Source organism: Tachysurus vachellii, chromosome 3 (assembly GCF_030014155.1).
Source record: "Tachysurus vachellii isolate PV-2020 chromosome 3, HZAU_Pvac_v1, whole genome shotgun sequence".
NCBI classification, from domain to species: Eukaryota; Metazoa; Chordata; class Actinopteri; order Siluriformes; family Bagridae; genus Tachysurus; species Tachysurus vachellii.
In genome coordinates this window covers 23,539,052-23,558,921 of record NC_083462.1, presented here as the reverse complement: position 1 = coordinate 23,558,921, position 19,870 = coordinate 23,539,052, and the positions used below count along the sequence as shown (strand labels likewise).

At 35.2% G+C, this 19,870-nt stretch overlaps 2 protein-coding genes across 3 annotated transcripts in view; both read right to left on the bottom strand.

Annotated features, from left to right (window-relative positions):
- Positions 1 to 17,671, bottom strand: part of LOC132842428 (disks large-associated protein 2) — a 38,015-nt gene extending 20,344 nt beyond the window's left edge. The window contains exon 1 of the mRNA XM_060865105.1: positions 17,607 to 17,671. The gene's annotated coding sequence lies outside the window, so the exon portion shown is untranslated. The remainder of the gene's footprint in view (positions 1 to 17,606) is intronic.
- The window catches only part of dlgap2b (discs, large (Drosophila) homolog-associated protein 2b), an 85,825-nt gene continuing 77,157 nt past the window's right edge, over positions 11,203 to 19,870 (bottom strand). The window contains exons 4-7 of one of the 2 annotated variants that reach the window (XM_060866339.1): positions 19,007 to 19,163; positions 17,387 to 17,606; positions 11,790 to 12,445; positions 11,203 to 11,340 (exon numbers count right to left, since the gene is read on the bottom strand). In XM_060866339.1, coding sequence (XP_060722322.1) covers positions 11,335 to 11,340; positions 11,790 to 12,445; positions 17,387 to 17,606; positions 19,007 to 19,163 — 1,039 coding nt within the window. In that variant the 3' untranslated portion in view covers positions 11,203 to 11,334. Of the gene's footprint in view, positions 11,341 to 11,618; positions 12,446 to 17,386; positions 17,607 to 19,006; positions 19,164 to 19,870 lie in introns of those variants that run through there. The other variant, XM_060866337.1, reaches the window with a different exon arrangement.

The window sequence follows — 19,870 nt, the reverse complement described above, 5'->3', positions numbered from 1 at the left end:
CAAAGCCACACCAAAACACATTAAGACACAGTATCTAGGTTAGAACAACTGAATGGTGAGAGCAAGAGAGAGAACTTACAGGTAACAATTGTGCTAAGGAGAAGATTTATTTTTATTTTATTTTTATTAGCTGTTGCTGGTTCACATTTCACCCATTCTGAGGTGACACAAAGACCTGAACTTTATTTCTGAGGAAGTAATAATTTAGTATTTATTTCTATTTCAGAAAAGTATTCTGACTTATATGATCACACATTATGGAAAAAGGGAAAATAATAACAAAAACTCTACAAATTCATTACTATTTTCCTAGTTCAGTTTTTAAAAGCAATATATCTGATGTTACAATTATTTTGGAATAAATGATTAATTATTAATGTTTATAATGTTAATAAAAATGATATTATGTTTATTACAGTCAACTAAATCCATTATGTATTTCTGAAATTAAGACATTTATATTTGCTCATTAGGAAGATATTGACAGGAAGCCACTGCAATACTCATTTCCATTTCTATTTATTCCTTTGGCAAACATTTTTATCCAAGGGATGCAGAATTCAATCTGGGTTGTCAGCTCAAATCCTGGACTTGCCAGCGAGCTACAGTCGAGGCCTTGAGAAAGGACTTTAACCCCCGACTGCTCAGCTCCATGCTTGGATTGGATTTTATCTCACTGTGGATAAAAGTGCTTGCCAGATGAACACACTGAATACATACAGCCCTACAGTGGGTCCAGTAATGTCAACAATTTACACTGACAACCATCCGGTTCCTCAATGATGCCCTTAACCGCAGATCCTTTGCAAAACAAATTATGTAACACAAATTGAGCAAATATTTAATATGTGGCAGCTAGCAATAATCAGTGACATTGCTTTAAGTCAACTGATCAAATCAACCTGAGGACTAAATGTCATGTTTGTGTGTTAAATGATTTTTACCAGTCTATTTTTAACAGCACTGTTCACTCAGTGGATCAACACACAGTGTGTTTGCTCATTGTGAAAACATTATTTTGGAGTATTATTAATATATGTTCTTAATATTCCTCTTTTTTTATCGCTTTGACCAATTTGAATTTTAATTTAGTCCGTTTCTGGTTGTAGGGTTACTGGCTTACTGTATATGATATATGACTAATATGATGGCCCTAATAATCATATCATATAGATTCTTTGTGTGAAAAGGACTTGAGCTGAATTTTGCGTGGAGATTAGATAAATCACTACCAAGAGGGGGAATGCTATTTAACAACATTGAAGGATTTTAATCACACACTACAGTATACTCAAGAATATTGAAAATATTCTATACCAGATAGAAAAGCAGTCGCACCTGAGGGATGATATTGCTTTTTTTTATTTAAAACATGAAGACAGCATGCAACACCACATCGAGTTCTTGCGTGACTTGATCTCTTCAGTGAAAAACCATCGGTAAGCACTGCTTTTTAAAGAGCAGCGTAAATCCCTACTTGGCGAGAGAAGAAACAAAAGCTTAAACAAAAGTTTAATTTTTGAAGGCATTACCATCCATACTTTCAATGGTACATTGCTACTTCAGTCCTACTGCACTGAAGTCTTAATTAACAAGCTAAAGTGTGAGAGGTTTCGCTTTTTTGATTACAGCCACATGCCTGAGTAAACCTAAGGGTTGTGACTGGACAATGATTGCATTTTATTGTGGCACAACTGCTATAGACTTAATAAAGTGAAATGCAATACAACAACACTTCTGATGCTGAGTCAGTATTAAATTCTTGTTGAAGAGCTCCCAAAACCTAAGTGAGCTAGGCACTGAAGATTTTCACAAAATTTGAGACGTATTTTTTAAATGACTTGTTCTATCTGGGAAGTTGCAAATGCAGTATAATATAAAATATATCATTTTGATATTAAACATAGGTTTCACAGTAAGAAGACACCAATTCTCTTTTAAATTCAGCCATAACTAATGTTAATTGTGTAAATAATGATGCATCCACGATTATATATTTCTCTAAAGTTCTAGGCAATATTTTAGAAAGACTTCTCTTTTTTTTGTATCAACAAAATGGAAAGGAAATGATCAGAAGAGAAATCCAAATCAAATCAATATTTGGTGTAACCAATCTTTGCCTGCAAAACAGCATCGATTCATCTTGGAGTTTTTTGAAGGAACTCGGAAGTTAATTTGCTTCAAACATTTTGGAAAACTAACCAAAATATTTCTATGAACATAGGCTGCTTCAAATCCTTCTGTCTTTTCATGTAATCCCTTACAGATTCGATGATGTTAAGAGCATGGCTCTATGGGGTCCAACACATCACTTCCAAGACTTCTTGTTCTTCTTTTCACTGAAGATGTTTCTTAATGACATTGGCTGAATGATTGGGGTTGTTGTTATGCTGCAGAATCAATTTGGGGCCAATCAGACACCTACATGATGCAAGGTGGATAAGTATCTGCCTGTATTTTTTAGCATTGAGGACACCATTAATCTTGACCAAATCTCACACTCAATTTGCAGAAATGCAGCTCCAAACTTACAAGGAACCTCCACCATGCTTCACTGTTGCCTGCAGACACTCATTATTGTGCTGCTTTCCAGCCCGTCGGCAAACAATCTGAAGAAAAATCAGCATTTATGATGATCCATTATTTTACTAGGATTTATTTATCAAGATATTACTCATGCTAACAGGGTTTTTCCTTCCACTCTTTGGTAAATTGGAGGTCCTTTGGTTTTACATGAGCTTTAGGCATAACTGATAATAAGTAATACCGTATTTAAGGTTTCTAATCTAAATCTGTACTGGATCATAACCTTCAAAAAAGCTAATTGACCAAAGACTATGATTATATTAAAATATTAATTGTTGGAATGGCTGCTATATATGAATTTTCTAAAACATTGCTATGCATTCATTAAGTTTTAAAGTCAAACGGATACCAAAATAACCTCAATAGCTTTGATTAGCGTAGCAGATATTTTAGCAGAATACTATATATATCTGAGAATTTAAAGTACACAGTTTAGCAAACCAGTAGGTTTGTTAATGCTAGTGACAAATAACTGCAGAGAATATAATACAATTTGGTAATATAGGGACAATGAACACATATAATATCGAGCTTAGTGCTTTTCTGGGTTTTATGAACAAATTTAACCATTATCAATTATTTCCGATCTTTTGTGATGATCTAGCAACCAACACAATTCAAGTGAAATGCAAATAGAAATTGATTTGGCAATTTTATTCCATTCTTCCTTGCTCCTATGCATAGCATGTATCATGGTACATCTAATATTTTTTATCTGGCTGATACCTTCTGACACTGTGATACTGTGCATGCTTTTTCATTTTTATGATAGTTACTTTTGAAAAGGAATTTGTTTGTGATTCATTCTGATAATAATTATTATTTCTTTTTCTTTTTAATTTCTCTTTGTTTTTCACTGGAAAAATCTAATATGATTTTCATTGTTTGACATAAAAAAATAATAATAAGTCTCTTTAGGGAAGATTTTCTATAAATAGGCCGATGTTTGAGAGCATTTATGATCAGTATAAAGGATAAACCAACTTTATGAAAATGTTTGGTTTCTTTACAAGGTGTATCTTCATTCAGCAGTACAGAACGACTCAGGTCACACTGTAGCATAATATAAAATGAGTGGAATATGTAATGATGTATATGTTGATAGAATGGACATGGATACATACATGAGCGGATTAATGGTTATCGACGGGATAGGATTCTCACTAGTCCAGCTGAGCTCAATTTGGCTCAGATGGAGTCAAATATTTTTTGATGAAGTCATAGCTGTTTTAGGACAACATACATATATACATACAGTGGTGATGCCCCCATGATTAGAGTGAATTCACTTTTCTTGGATGGAAAACAAACACTTCTGACAGCATATAAATGACATCCCAGTGCAAATAGACTGTTATTTCAGGGATGTTTGGATATTCATAAACACAAAGAATAAATCAGAAAACGTAACACATTTTACTGAATCCAACACAAAAAGGTTCAACAACACTTTAAATAAATGATAAAATAAATAAATAAATAAATTGACTGCAGCTTAATGAAATATACTGATAACTAAATGATTATCACACAATACATGAATTCCCCTCCAAAACTAGACATTACCTTATAATAGAGCCATAACATGCCATGAAGGTTTAATTGCATAATTTAGGGACAACAGTGACAAAAAGCAGAAAAAAGGTTTATGGGGTTGCAAAAGAGTCTATTTGAACAATACATTTTTTCTAGAATATAGAGCAAAGTAATTAATTTTCTACCATTTATTCAGGGATTAAAACTGTTTTTATCTTGTATTTGAAATAACTATTATTATTCAGAATAACATTTTTTGCTTTTTTCTGTTGTTGTTGTTGTTGTTGTTGGATAAAGATATAATATTACTCTTATTAAGTAGTAAATAAACAATGAAAATTATAATAATGCTCCAAAATATAAGGTAATGATGACCAGTGGACTGGCTGAAACCAGTGTATTACTGTTAAAAAGTTACAAATACAGAATCATCATACCTCTATCATTTGAATTCCAGGTTGTAACATATGTATGATTTCACAGAATATTGTATTAATGGCTCAGGTTTAGTGCAAACAGTGACAATACGGATAAACTTTCCTACTATATTTAGCTGGATCTTATTTACAGATCAGCATTTTCTACTTCGATATATACCGTCCAAACACAAATAGAAATATAATAAAAACAAATGCATTATCTCTCCATCAATTCTCTTACTAGCAAGAAGCAAAATATATCTTACTAAAAATGTAACAGAAAATAAAGAAGAAACATGTTATATTGGCAGTGTATAATACTAATGCAGTTCTTTAAAATGTGTATAATTAACCTGGCTTTATAATAAACAAATGCAAAAAATGGGGAAAAACAGGGAGAAAGTAAAATGGAGAATTCAATAAAAACAACACCGCACTGAGAAATTAAGCCTGCCGTAGGAACATGCACTGGGAAGGAAAGGTGCCTTTTCTGCATTCAATAAGCATAAAGACATAATCTCTACTCAAGAAATCAACTTTCAATGTGACACAAAGAATCACATATTCATTCATATAGAATCTGTAATGTTCTTAAGGCATGCTGGGATTTGATTATAACAGTGTAGCTATGAACCCCATTGAAATGACAATGTCAAATGATTTACAATCGATTCTATTTCCACTTTAAACACACTCAGATTCTGTTGCGTTTTCATTTCAAATACAGTAAAGAACATAACAAATTAAAACGTCATATTGAGAAGAATATAAATATAGTATAAAGGAACAAAATATCAAACTCAATAACTGCAAATAATCTGGAGAATGAAAGCAAATCAGTGATTTAATAATCTGAAAATGTTCTTTTATTCTTTTATGTTCCTTCCTTCCTGCCCTCTTTGTTTTTTGTCACATTTTCTTACAGTTTAATTAACACAATTTAATAAAATTTTTGCTAAAGAACACCTGAGTTCATTTTAAATGCCTTTAGAAAAGTTGTCAAATTAAATAATAATGACTTGCAGATGGGTGACAGGAAAGGAAATGATTAGCAAAGGAAGCTCACATCCACAGGGAACGAGGGCTTACTAAATTGTTTGACGAGCATGAACTGATTTTGAATTGACAGCGCTCTTTAAAATCATCCGAACACATCTAATAATAATAACACCTTTAATTTCACAGCGCTGTATATTATATCAAACCTTCTTTTGAGATTTAGGCAAACAATTTTGCTTTGGAGGCAAAATGCCACCGAGCTACCACCTATATGTTCATCTTATATATAAATCTTCAATAAATGTGAACATAAAAGCAACAAAATTTAAACAAGCACTGAATTAATTCTAAATACACAATTAGTTTTTTTGTGCTGCAAATTATTTCTTACCATAAACTTGGTAAAAGAGATCATCAGGTAAAAGAATATACATAAAAAGCAAACATTAGATCAATAGACATTCTGAAGTTATGAACTCGTGAGTTAGTACAGCAATTTTACACAAAAAAGTTTGCTTCCCAAAAGCCTGGCAAAAATTAGAGTAAAATTAGTGAAAATCTACATCACACAGTACTGTATTCTTTATAATACTATAGCATTTAGTATAATGTAGGAAATGCATAGGTAGACAAGAAAATTCAGTTTTATATTTACTAAGAAAACATACTTTAAAAAAAAATATACTCTGACAGTATCATTTCAAACTTGACTGCATACTGGTCCTGTATCATCAGGATTAACTTTTATTAAATTACTAAGCAAGGTTCCTCTGATAAATTCAGTTTCATGCAGTCAAAGGAACTTCAGAACTTTCTTCAATCAATCATGTGGTAGCTGCACAATGCATACACTCACATGGTTACAAGTCAAGTTTCCGTTCATTTTCACATCAAAAACAAATCATTATCCAGGAGAGTGGTGATTGGTTTCAGTAACTGTGGCAAGGTTGTTCATGACAAATTTGCATTTAAGTATTTCCTAAACTGGTATCTTCTGGAATTCCAAACATAAAATTCTCTAGCACTTAAAAAGAATGGTTCAAGAAAGAAAGAAAGAAAGAAAGAAAGAAAGAAAGAAAGAAAGATAGATAGATAGATAGATAGACAGACAGACAGACAGACAGACAGACAGACAGACAGACAGACAGACAGATAGATAGATAGATAGATAGATAGATAGATAGATAGATAGATAGATAGATAGATAGATAGATAGATAGATAGATAGATAAACAGACAGACAGACAGACAGACAGACAGCAGTTGTATTGGTGGAAAAACCCTGTTGTTGAGAGGTCAGAGGAGAATGACCAGACTGGTATAAGATGACTAGAAGGCTACAGTAACCCAAATATTCACACTTTACAAACATAGTGAGCAGAAAAGTAACTCAGAACACACAAGAAGTCAAACCTTAAGGCAGATAAAAAGCAGTAGACAAAACCAGAACAAGAAAAAGATCTGAGCTACAGTAGATGACAAACATGGACAGTTAAAGATTAGATAAACATCACAGTCTGTAGATTTCCTTGTTCTTAAAGAATATTTGAATATTCATTAATGAAAATATAAATAATATAAAGAAATAAATACAACAAATTAATGATAGTCATTAATGAAAATATAAATAGTATAAAGAAAAAATACAACAAATATTAATTACTTAAGTAAAAGTTACATTCATTACAAAAACCCGTGCAGCATTTTCAAACATCGTCTTGAAGTTTTAAACCTTAAATGAGGTTCATGACACACGGCACATCATTACAGAACATACATTTAGGTTTTCATTTTAGAATTTATATAATGTATTGCTATGTCTGTATACATTTTATACTCTTTAGACTGTAAACTGTAAATTGATTTTTTTTTGTGGTCCACAGAGCAAAGTATTCTTGTGATGCTTTGAATACTAAATATTCCAATCATATTCCCTAGTTGTTAACTACAACAGGAACTTGTAATTAATCATTTGACTTAAATACAACTCCATCTATTTACTCAGCAATCAGCAGTTAACATTAGTTGAAGGCCACTTTCTGTTACTGTTCACATTACCGTTGTTTAAGCCAAACTTTAAAGCCGGTAAGTTCTGTTTAATAATACATAATATTTCATTAGATTCATCTAATGGTATAACCAGTTACCATCATTGTAGGCCTTCCTCCTCTTTCCTATATAATAGTGCCAGCAGTGTACACACTAACATTTCAAACTCATACACATACAGTATCATGTACAGTAAAGTATATGTAATATGTTTAGCCTTCACAGTCAAACCAACAAGCCTGAGCATCATCAAAACACCAACCGAGTAAATATTGTAATGATTATCATCACTCCAGCACAGTTCCTGAGACTGTTATACAACTGTAGAACACCACTGAAACTCCTTATTAAGACATTTTCTTTCTCACGTTAACATTCAATTTTTAGATTTTATAAGCCCCAGTACAAACAAAAAACATAAGACAAAATAGTTGAATTCATTTTTAAAAAAAAATATTAATACTCAAATAACAATTAACACACGTCGTGATGTTGTTGCTGTTGTTGTAGCTAATTATGTTATTCTCTCACAGAAAAAAAATGGCACAACAGCAGCTTAAAGTTCCAAAGTTATGATTAATTTATTTCATGATTTTCAAAAAATATTAGGTGCTCAAGTGGTGCAAACTGAATCAATAATGACAGTAAGCTAAAAAACAGCAGGAACAACCACAAGGACAAATAACGTCTACAGAAATAAATCATGTTTCAATCAAGTGTTTGTATGCATCAAATTTGTAGACTGAATTGGTCTTTTGTTAAAATGACAATGATTTTTGTTGCTGATGCAGTTGCATATATGTATGGAGTTTATGTCCACATCGCTTCTGTACTTTATATTAGTTTTTAAATGTATGTCTCTAATGTTGTGTTTCCATTTAAAAAAAAGGTTTCTGAATTTCAATTTAATATCTAGAACAGCACTGAACGGTTGTGTCTTCAGGTGTGATTTCATTATTAATGCATGTGGAAATATGGTGTATACACTGACAGGTTATATAACAGCAACAGCAATATTTATAATCTGCTTCATCAGATCATTTTAGTGAGCTAATTACTCAATAAATAAAATATTTGGGCTTTTTGGTACAGAATGCTTCCAGTCGGTGTATTCAATTTAAAGTGATGGGCCTTAATTACAATTCTTTGCTACATCCCAGGTCAAAAGACTTAAGCCAGGTGCACACTACACAATTTTTCAAATACATGAATTGAATCACTTGTGATCAATTATTTTATGGATGTAGAGGTGTGGACACTACACCATGCAGATGAGGTTCATACAAATGTCTGATCCTGAAGCTCCAAATCCTGCAATCCTGCAATCCTGCAAAAAAAATAAACACAAGAGCTGTCTATCATAACTCAGAATTTCTCATCTCCGACTAGGAACGAACAAAGAAAACCCCCTGGAATTCCTTCCAGGAAGTTCTGGAAGGTCTCCTCAACTGCTCCCAAAGTTGAGCACATGACATCAAATCAACATGACTACTCACATCATCAATCGTAAACAAAGTAGCACTTCTTTACTATTATACGTATTTTCTATATATACTTATATATGCTTTAGGTCAATCAACATACAGACAAAGTCACTTCTTAAATCTATAACAATAACTATACAAATTGTTTAGTCACTGAACTATACATCACATTTGCTAGATTTTTGCTAACATAAGATGAACATGGTGGTGTCCATGTTTTTCTCATTTCGTAGCTTAATTGCACAGAGGTCAAAAATTGCATAATTCTGAGCTCCTACTTCCAGCTTCTGAGATAAGTAAAAAGCAGCATTTGTGACTTTGGCTGTGGTGGCTGTTTCTGAAAAGTTGAAAAGTACAGAATCCAGAAAAAGAGAATATGGGAAAAAGTTGTGGAAGGATTGGATGGAGAGACGCTGAGAGCAAGGATTGTTTATTATGCAAAAAGGACCAACGGGTAGCCTGTTCACACTGGGTACCACCAGGAATCATGTCAGGTTTGTTTTTATTTTTTGCTTCTATTTGGGTGTGACAAGTCATATTTCTAAATTCGAAAAGAATAATATTGTGCTTGAATTTTGCCCTTACCCTCTCACACAAATATATAGATGATAAACTGGATTCAGATAGCTGCTGCGCATATCAGAAGACAAATTTGAGTTCTGCTTGAAAATGGGCTTATTGGATGCTTTGCAGCAGTGATTAAGCTACATGATTCATTATCAAGAATGTCCAACATGCTTGAAAATATCAGAGCACCTGCAACAGCTTGCAAACTGAGAAAATTGCATCACTGAACTGCTCAGTTCTACCGACACAAGCAGTCGCAGCGGAAATGTACAGTAAGACATCAGAGAGACAAAGAAATCAAGGTTAAAATTGTATAGTGTGCACTCTGCTTAACTCAAAGCCTAAATGTTGTTGCACTTAACAGCAAGAAACAGACAATAATAAGCACTGAATGCTGGATTGTGAAACATGCATGTTTGTAAGACAGACACTTTACTGTACCCCAAAAGATCATGTGCTAACAAACTAAGTGTCTGCAGTCAACAAAGCTGCTTTTGAGGAAACAGCTTGAAAACCTTCTTCTCCAGGACTACTTTGGCATGATTATGATTTTCCCTTGACAAAATAATATACCATTAAAATCTTTACTTTAGACATACTACATAAAACAAAACAGCCAAAAAATATAGAAATATATTTTATGTTAAGGAATGTTCTCATAGTTATTATAAATTTAAGTTCACTGTTTATTTGTATACTATAAATAAGTTTCTCTTTTTGAATGAATTTATAGAAATATTATGTAGAGGATTCACAGTATAACTCCAGTAGGTGTATATGGGGTTGTGCACATGTCTTGCTTGCACAATATAAAGTATATCTGTGCATTTTATACCCAACAACATAAAGGTCTTGGGAAGTTTGAAATGACTTTCATAGGCATCTCTACATTTCATTTTGAATAAATCATACTCTTTTATAAGGTAAAAAATATAATTGACATCTGTAATAATTTCTATTTCTATTTCCAATTACATATAAGTTTATATTTAAGTTGTATGGTCTGGCAAAAAAAAAAAAAAAATATTTGGTCCCACTTAATTTGGATTAACCCACAGATAATTGACAGATGCTCAGATTGCAAACTGAACTAACTGGGTTAGAAATTAGGATATGGGCAGTAAATTTGCAACCATCAGTAAAAGCCTATCCACTCTGTTGACATACTTTAATCCCAACCCTAAATCTAATCTTTCATATTTTGCTTAGCTTTAGGTTTATAGCAAAAGGCCTAGGGTGAGGGAAGCATTTATTTTGATGTCTAAAGTATCATGTGCTAAAGTAACTCCCAACCATATATTGTTTATGATTTATGACCTAAGATCATCCACAGTAACTTCAATGCCACAGTGGCAAAGTGCTGTAGTGTACAAAAAAATCCTGATGGTACTCTGATGGACATCATTTAGGATGTTTAACTTGTCCAAACAATATTAATTAAAACAAAAGCATTGAACCTAAATCAAGAAATTTGAGAGCAATTAAATTGTGTTTTCATGATTAAACATTCACACACTAAATAAGCCAGTTTTAGTGAACTCAAATTTGATTAGATCACATCATCGGGATGTCATTGTAGAAGGGCAGCATGTGTATACTTTAGTCAATTGAGAAGCTTAGTGGTTAATGACGGAGCATTACGAAGACAGTTGGATGAAGATGACATTCCTTTCATTGCTTGCCACATTCTTGGGTCAAATCTGTGGAGACATATACATGTATGAAGAAAAAAAATGCAGCAAAATGGATTACTCTGTGATGGTTTAGCTAACCTAACATTCACCAGTGTGGCATCTTCTCCTGATCTCAGTGTAAAAAAATGCCTAGCTAGCAATCATCTCTGCATAGAGCAAAGAGACAAGGACTGCACCCTGGCTCTTAATATGTGCAGATTTAAACAGTACCTTGCCCCTGTTTGCAGGGTTGGTTAAGAGGAAAACGAATTCCCGAGTTTCATTGGATTGCATGATTAGCATAATCAGAATGATAGTGACAGGTATGACATTGGCCCACTAGTGTATTTCCTGCACCAGAGTTCCAGACTGGAGCTTCTTTGTCCATCTGGTCGACTACGACTTTTCTTCTTCCTGCTGGTGTCCATCTTGGTCTCCCCTAGTGGTCTTTGACCTGATATATCGGTAGGACTTACCGGGCTTGAAGGGCTTGTTGGGCTGTTAGAGGTTGTTGGGCCCTCGGGTGTTCCCTCAGTGATCTCAATTCTTGGAGGGTTCATCACTTCAAAAATTTTAAATGGTATCGGTTCAGGCTGACACATGACTGAGACATCCACAGTGTTTTGTCGGACTGACACGTTATTGCCAGTCTGGATCCCAACTGACACACGTTCACTTGATTGGGCAGAGCTGCCAGTGGCTGCCTCCCTGCACAAGGTCCACATGTTATAGCACTGTGTGAAGTTAAAAAAGTTGCTATTAAAGGTCTTGAGCTCGTTGCACACATCCCGGCGAAGTTCGGCCAGCTCAAACCGCATGGCCGCAATTTCTTCCTTCCATTGCATGTTGAAGGCTGCCACCATGTTGGCTGATTCTTTAAAAGCTTGAATGGCCTGAGGAACATGTGGTTCAGGAATGGAGGGTGTTGGGGCAGGAACACGGTAAATGGGTGGAGAGGAAGTGGGCGCCACAGAGATGGCTGTTACAGTAGAACTTGTGCTGTGATGACTCCGAGCAGCATTCTCTCTCTCAAAACGCTCAAGCTCCTGGTAAGCTGAGGAGCTAGCACCGTCATCATCTTCTATCATATCCTCATTTAACAAAGATGTGCCTTCCATCGCATCATAGCCCTCTGGAAGACAAATTTGAAGATGAACATTCAGAGGATTCAACAGCTATGGAGTTGGGCAAAAAGTGCCAAAATCAGATTATTCGGCAACATTAGCTGTATTCCTGTTTTTAAATATACAGCTCATCTAAAAGTACTGAAATGGCAGGGTCAATTCTATTGTTTTTTGCAATACACTGAAAACATCTGGGTTTGAGATCAACTGATGAATATGAGATGACAGAACAGAATTTTAGCTTTTATTTCCTGATATTTACAAATAATTGTAAGATATCTACTACATTAGATGTGTTAAACAACTTACAACATTGGCACCTTTGGTAGCAGACCACCAAACCAAAACCATTTTTAGGTAAATAATAAATATAGGAACAGATGGAAATAGATAGTAATAGATGTAATATCTGTTAGGAGAGGGATGGGATGTTGATGGTGGCTTAGTGTTTAGTATGTTTGCCTTGCAGCTCCAGGGTTAAGGATTTGATTGCAATGAGTTTGCATGTCCTCAATCTGCTTCAAGGGTGTCCTGGATTTCCATGCATGTCAGACTGATCAGAATCTCTAAATTGTTTGTAGTGTGTGAATGGCTTTGTAAATGGGTGTGTGAATCTGTACAATTGTGCCCTGCAATTGGATGGCACCCTTCCAGAGTGTTCTCTGCCTAGTGCCCCTTGGATAAGCTCCAGAATACCCCAAGCATGTATAGGATAAGCGTTTTAGATGGATGGATGGATGAATGGATGGATGGATGATCTCCTTTTCAGAAGGTGAAATGCTCTAGTGATGGACTGTTCCAGTCTAAATCCTTCCACTTTTTCTATTTTTTTTATAATGAAGTCATCTGTTGTGAAGTTACTGTGTTGCTGCATGATGAAATTCCTCCCAATCAGATTGACTTTTGAATTCATGTTGCTGCTACCATCATGAGTTCCACCATCAAGAATGATTATTCCAGAAGCCATGGAAGTCCAAACCGTGACACTATCGCCACTGTTTTTAATGATCTATTATGTTTTTAACCATGAGCAGACTAGTTTGTCCTTTCCATCACTTTGGCAGAGGTTAATGCTGGTTCCAGAATTTTTGTGACCTATTTCCTGTGACCTATTTCCAACCTGTCTTTCTAATTCTTGCTGATGATAAATGTTTAGCATCTTTTGGTTTGGCCTCTATAGTTCTGCTCTCAAAGTCTTCTTTGAATGCTGGATTGTGATACCTTCCTCTCTGCCCTGTTGAGTTTGTTGGCGAAGTGACCAAATATTTTTTAAGATTTTTCTTCACAGCTTTCACAATATTTCTGTCAACTGCTACGGTTTTCCTTCCTGTTCATTGTCTGATTTTTAGTATAATAGTGGCTTCATTCTTTTTCAGAACATTTTACTCTGCTTTTCTCAGCTATAAATGGATTGCTTTTCTCCCATATACAGACCTCTGGGCTTTATTTTGGTGTACACGTTTTTGCTCTTAAGAACTATTGAGAAAGCTAATGTCAAACACATTGCTTAAAACAAAAGGAGACATTCAGAGCTATTAATTGTCTAACTGGACAAACCCAGGCAATATCCTCCTGTTAGATAACTTAAAAAAAGTTTTTAAACAACGGGTGCCATGTTCTATGTTGTTTACCTTACCTAAAATAACAGAAAATGCAAGCTGGAATCCTGATCTGTTATCTTATGTTCATTTTTTTTAACTTAAAATGAAGAGCAAAAACAAAAGAACTGGCCTTGCCATTCATATACCTTTGGAGAGGATTGTTACTATGCCTGTATTATGTGAGTGAAAACCCTGCACAGACATGTCTGTCATCAGCTGTAATTATTTAAGTAAGTTTTCAAATCAATAAGTAAAAAATTCTTGTCTGTATCTCTATCAGTTTCATTCATTTTTTAAAACAGGTTAAGCAGCTCCAAGCAGCTGTGGAGTCTTGCTTTTGAGTAACATAATTTAACTTTGACTGTTCATTCTGTCAGTGCTCAAGGGTTAATAACAAAATGTTTAGCAACAATTATTAATTAAATGAAGTACAATCTTTTGGAGATTCCTTTTTTTTTCATTATTTGTTTCATTCAGTATTAAATTTCCCATGTTTAGGTGGTTTCCTGTGGAGGCAAAGCAAATGCTTCACTGTCAAAACTATTTTAAATGGCTCTATGTGCTTCTATAAACGACTCAGTCAATCACATTGCTGTATAGTATCACTGATGGCAATCGGTTGTCTGTGACTGTTTTTACTCACATACTGTAGGCTTTGAATTGTGTGTTTACACTGCCTTCTCGCTCCTGTTAAGCATTATCATCCAAATGTCTTTCCATCTTTTCCTTAGTCCAAAGGACAGCAGGGTTCCCTTGGCATTTGCCATCATTATCATCATCATCATCATCATCAACATCATCATCATCATCATCATCATCACCAACATCATCATCATAATCACAATGACCATTTTCATAATCATAATGTTCATTCTGCCAAAATATTTTTGCTAAATGCTAAATTATGTACAACATCTTTTTAAACACTGTCATCAGATTTGAAGAGGGTTTTTTTTGTGCAACAGAAAAGATGAAAAGGCAATCGAAAAATCACAAGTTAGTGGCCCAAGTAATAGATATGAACCCTATTGAACATATTAGGTCCTCTGATGTAAAGCCGATGTGGAGATGTGGGGTTGTAAACAGAGCGTGAAACAAGACATACAAGGGCTGCACCAGGGAGAGGCTGCAATCCCACTGTCCTACATGGCTGAAAACGTCCACACCAACAATATGCTGATATTTCCATTTCAAAGGCATTTAAAGACCAACAGTCACAATACACTAGAAGTTGTTTCACTTTTAAATTAAACCGATTTAAATTGGTAATGAACTCAAAATCAGGGGTCCAAAAAGCATAAATCACAATATCCATTTCTACCCCCAAGTACAAGAATCTCTTGAATTTATAGATTTGTCATAGAGCTTATATCAACTTGTTATGGGGCAATCATTATTTTCCCTAGTCTAGTGTTAATTCATGGCAGCCATCATGAGGCTAGTCCCTAATCAGTCGAGAAGGCAGTGCAAAAACACACATATAGATATATGTATGCGTGTTGGCAGTAAAATACCTGTGACAGCCCTTCTGCTGCTCTTTTCCTCTGGTTCTCCTTGTAGTGTTGGCTGACCAAAGGAGAGGCTCTGTTTCTCTCCTTCCCTCTGAATTCGAGGGCTTACACAAACTTTTCAGCTCCAACTAATAATGCTCACGACTTCAATGCGGCACTACAAACATTATAGGAAAATCAAGAACTTGATAACATTATCTTGATCTTCAATTCTTTCACACTTATCGATGGGCAGTTGTTGAAGCCTAATTATGATTTGATTACTATCGTAGATGTAAACCATATCCGTCACTGTTAATTGTTATAAGGCACCCAAAAGCTTTCTGCTTATTTGTTGCTGCCAATAAGGGACAGAGTTGGTGCTAATGGGACGTTACAGACCAGAATAACACAGATAAACTTGAACAAAATTAAATCTGCACACAAGTTACTGGCCAAGAATGTGAGGAACTGTCTTAGTTTCAGACTTCTATGATCTTTTAAGATTTGAACTAACTGGACCTTCTTTTAAATCTGTCAATTTTCAATTGTCAAATGCCACATTATATTTCATTACTACTGTAGATACAAACCACTTATCAAAGCATTTGAATATCTCAAAAGCTCCCTTTGCAATTTGCTGCCAAACAGGGACACGGTTTGTGTAATTATATGTGTTGTATACCAGAATAAAACAGATAAAAGTGACTCATTCCACACATGTTAAAGGTTGAGAGGGGGCGTTGTACGGTGAAAGCGCTTCAGCAGGGTATGACCGTGGGATTGGTAAACTCTCCTTAATCCTCAGTTGCTGCAGTCACTTGTTTGGTTGTGATGCTTTTGACAAATTAGACCAATGGTGATTTATAAAAGATCCAATCAAACAAACAAAAAAAAAAAAATGTGAAAAGAAGGAAAAAAAGGAACCCACATCAAAAGGAATAAACAGATAATCTGATACAAAGTTCATTTGAATTGAACAAACAAACTGAATAAAAACAAGAAGCATAAAAAGGCCTTTTTATACAGAGAAGAAAATATTTCACAGTTAATATTGAAATAATGAAAGAGTGTTTCAATAGGGTTCATAGCTATATTTGGAATGTACACAGATGCACCATTAATGAGTGTGTGTACAGGGAGTGGCACTATTTGCACAAAGAACCATTGACGATACTCATGGAGGGACACAACTGATGCAGATGTTGCACAAAACCTTTCAATTACTTCTGTGAAATTTTTATGATATAATTAAAATTATAAATTGGAATTATTTTATTGCATTACTTTGTGCAACCAGTACCAGAGGACTGAAATGAAGCTTCCCATCCCAGTAAGATGCAGGTTACACCATTGTATTTTTAAATAGCAAAGCTAAGAAACTGTATTAACCTGTACATTGATAGTCCCCTGTCTCCATCTGATCTTGTTAAATCTATGTTTCTTTACCCTAAACTATTCTGTCATGTTCTCAAAACTGTGAAACATGACTTGTGAAGGAAAAAAGGAAGCATGCTGTGTTTATGATTGTGAGGACCTCATTGTGAGGACCTCCATCTGTGTGAACTCCCCTTCCCAAGTTAATTCTCATTATCAATGGATTGGATAATGCATCAGTCGTGCAAAAACACAATCACAGACATCTGCCATTGAACATTTAGAAGACAAAGAGGTCAAAGCAAATGAACAAACACACAAATGGACAGGACTTGACCAGGAATATTCACGTCCCAGCGTCTCTCAAGCACAAGGGTTCCCCACTGTACATATGTAGATATGTTATAGGATGTACGGACGGATTGATGGATATGTGCTCTTAAACCCCTTTCTCTCTTTTTGGAATCGAGGGGCGGTTTACCTGTTGTGGATCTGAGAGTTGAAGTGACAGTGGAGGATGTCATTGAAGGCAAGCAGTCGTCATCTTGGGAATACCCAGCCTGAATTGCACGCAGGTAACTGTGGCTTCGAGTGCGGAAAGTGCCAGGAAGGTCCAGGGCCTCCATGGCCTGGGACTCTACTTCACTAAAAACGGACTCGCAAACTGACTCATACTGGCCATTGACCTCAGTCTCACTCACCTGAGAGACAAAAACAGGAATAGCAGTCCTTAATTTTTCCTCTTCCTTTCTCTTTCTCACTTTGATTCTTCCCCTTTTCACAATAAATACAAAGGAGAGTTAGCAGGAGAGAAAATGGAATTGACAAATTAAGTCGTAATTCAGCAGTAATCCTTTAGACATATTGAATGCAAGAATGTAAGAAATTACAAAACCAAAATTTGTGCACTAAATAAAAGTCAGCGGTGTGTGAAAAGCATATCTGAAGACCCTTCTTGGGAGAAAGAAGTGATTAGAGATCAAATACATACAACAAGCAGCAGAAGCTATTCCTGAAGATCTATATTCCTGACGTTATCGAAAGGCACTCATAACACAAACGCTGATTCCACTCAACATCCACAAATGGTCTCTACTTCATCAGGGCTCATACATTAATTTCATTAAACTGAATCCATTAATCCATCCAATGCAGTCATTTTATTAACTTTGCAACAATCCAGTCTAGAAATCCAAAGAAAGTCTAAAAACACACTAAAGTAACCTTGGCAAATCAAATTTTATGGCTCTATCATACTGTTTATTGTTGTACCACATACAAGCTGCTTGCTAATTCATACAAATATGAGTAATAGCATACAAATGCCAAACCAATCCAAGAAGAATAAACTAGTGTTAATAATGATAATAATTGATAATTGATAATAAATCAGCATAATGCTAATAAACTGTCCAGAAAACAGTGCATGCAATTCAACTATATAGCACAGCCTATGCTACAATGGAATTAAAGATATTCTAACCAGAATAAAGTTTTTAAATCATTGTACACCGGAGTTGAAGCTAGCTTTGGTTATCAGTTTATGCACTCATGTTTGTGATTTTTGAAGCATAGGATTGCTGTGAGACTGTGGTGCCAACAACGTGACAATGAACAAGAAAAGGAGTAAAGGGAAAAATTTCAGAGGCAAGCAATGGACTATTCTTTCTGCTGTAACAGATCTCACTGAGGTCTGAGGAAGATTGAAGAAAAACATTGATTGTTTCTTTTAATTGATTCAGTTGTTCATTCATCTTTATTAAGAACTTTATCCTGGTCATGGTCATGGTGTATCTGAGGTCTAGCCTGGGTAAATGAGTGCATGAGGCAGGAATGCAACCCAGATGCGACGCTTACATGTCACAGAGTACCTTGCACATTCACACATACACCCATATCTAGGGGCAGGAATAGCCTAATCTAATTGACATTGAAAAAAGGATATCTGGATCAGTCAGATGGATCTTTTTTAAAAGATTAAGGCAAAAGTTTTCTGTTGCCTGCTGAGTGAAATCAACAAGTCAAAAGTTGCAGGTTTTAATGCTGTTGCTGACTTCATCATGTAAAATGTGTGTATGTATGAGAGCCTGCACACACTCACCTGGCTGAGGCAGCTTGCCTGACTGAGGGTGCTGACCGCACGCATGTAGCTCTGGTTGCGAGAACGGTATTGAGGAGGGTGGTAGGAGGTCGCTGGGTCCAGAGACACACCGGGATGGGAGCGCAAATCTCTCGATGTTTGCAAGTGGTAGCCTTGGCTAAATGAAGGGAACAAGCAGGCAACTGCAGGCCATGATACTATTTTACACCAACCTGATTTCTTAAATTTGCTTGTAAAAGCTCAGCAACTTGAGAAAAAAATGCATCTAATCACGTAACTCAGTTTAGATACCTAGTTCCGTAGTTAGTTTTCATAATCTCAGAAAGAGTATTCAGACATAGCCAATGGACTGAAGCAATGTGATGGTGCAGTATATCTGTATGATGGTATACCATGAAAAGGAAAAAAGTTACCAGATTATTTAATAAAAGATGTGAAGAGTCTGAGGAATAAACAGTGGCATATTACAATAGAACAGTGTGATCTCAAACAACATTTATGATACTTAACTCAAACAGCAGTGTCTTAGCTGGGTTTTTAGTGACTTAATCAAACTGCAATCAGTAACATCTCATAACAACTTGACCTTAACAACTCCTAAATTCATACGATAGTCGTGTAAATTTTAAAATCAGGATAAAACCTTTAGTAGACTTCTGTTTAAGTGCGATTACGATGATTCATCCATGTTTTACCAATTTGGGGATAATTAGACTGTACTACATCATCTTAGAAAGCTTGGTCTGAATTATTTTTGGTACTGAGCAGTGATTCAGTTTAAAACATCCCAGGCTGTCAGACCCAGACTGTGCAACACATTCTCTCCATCTGTAATAATAGGCTGCACTTTCAGTTTTATAATAC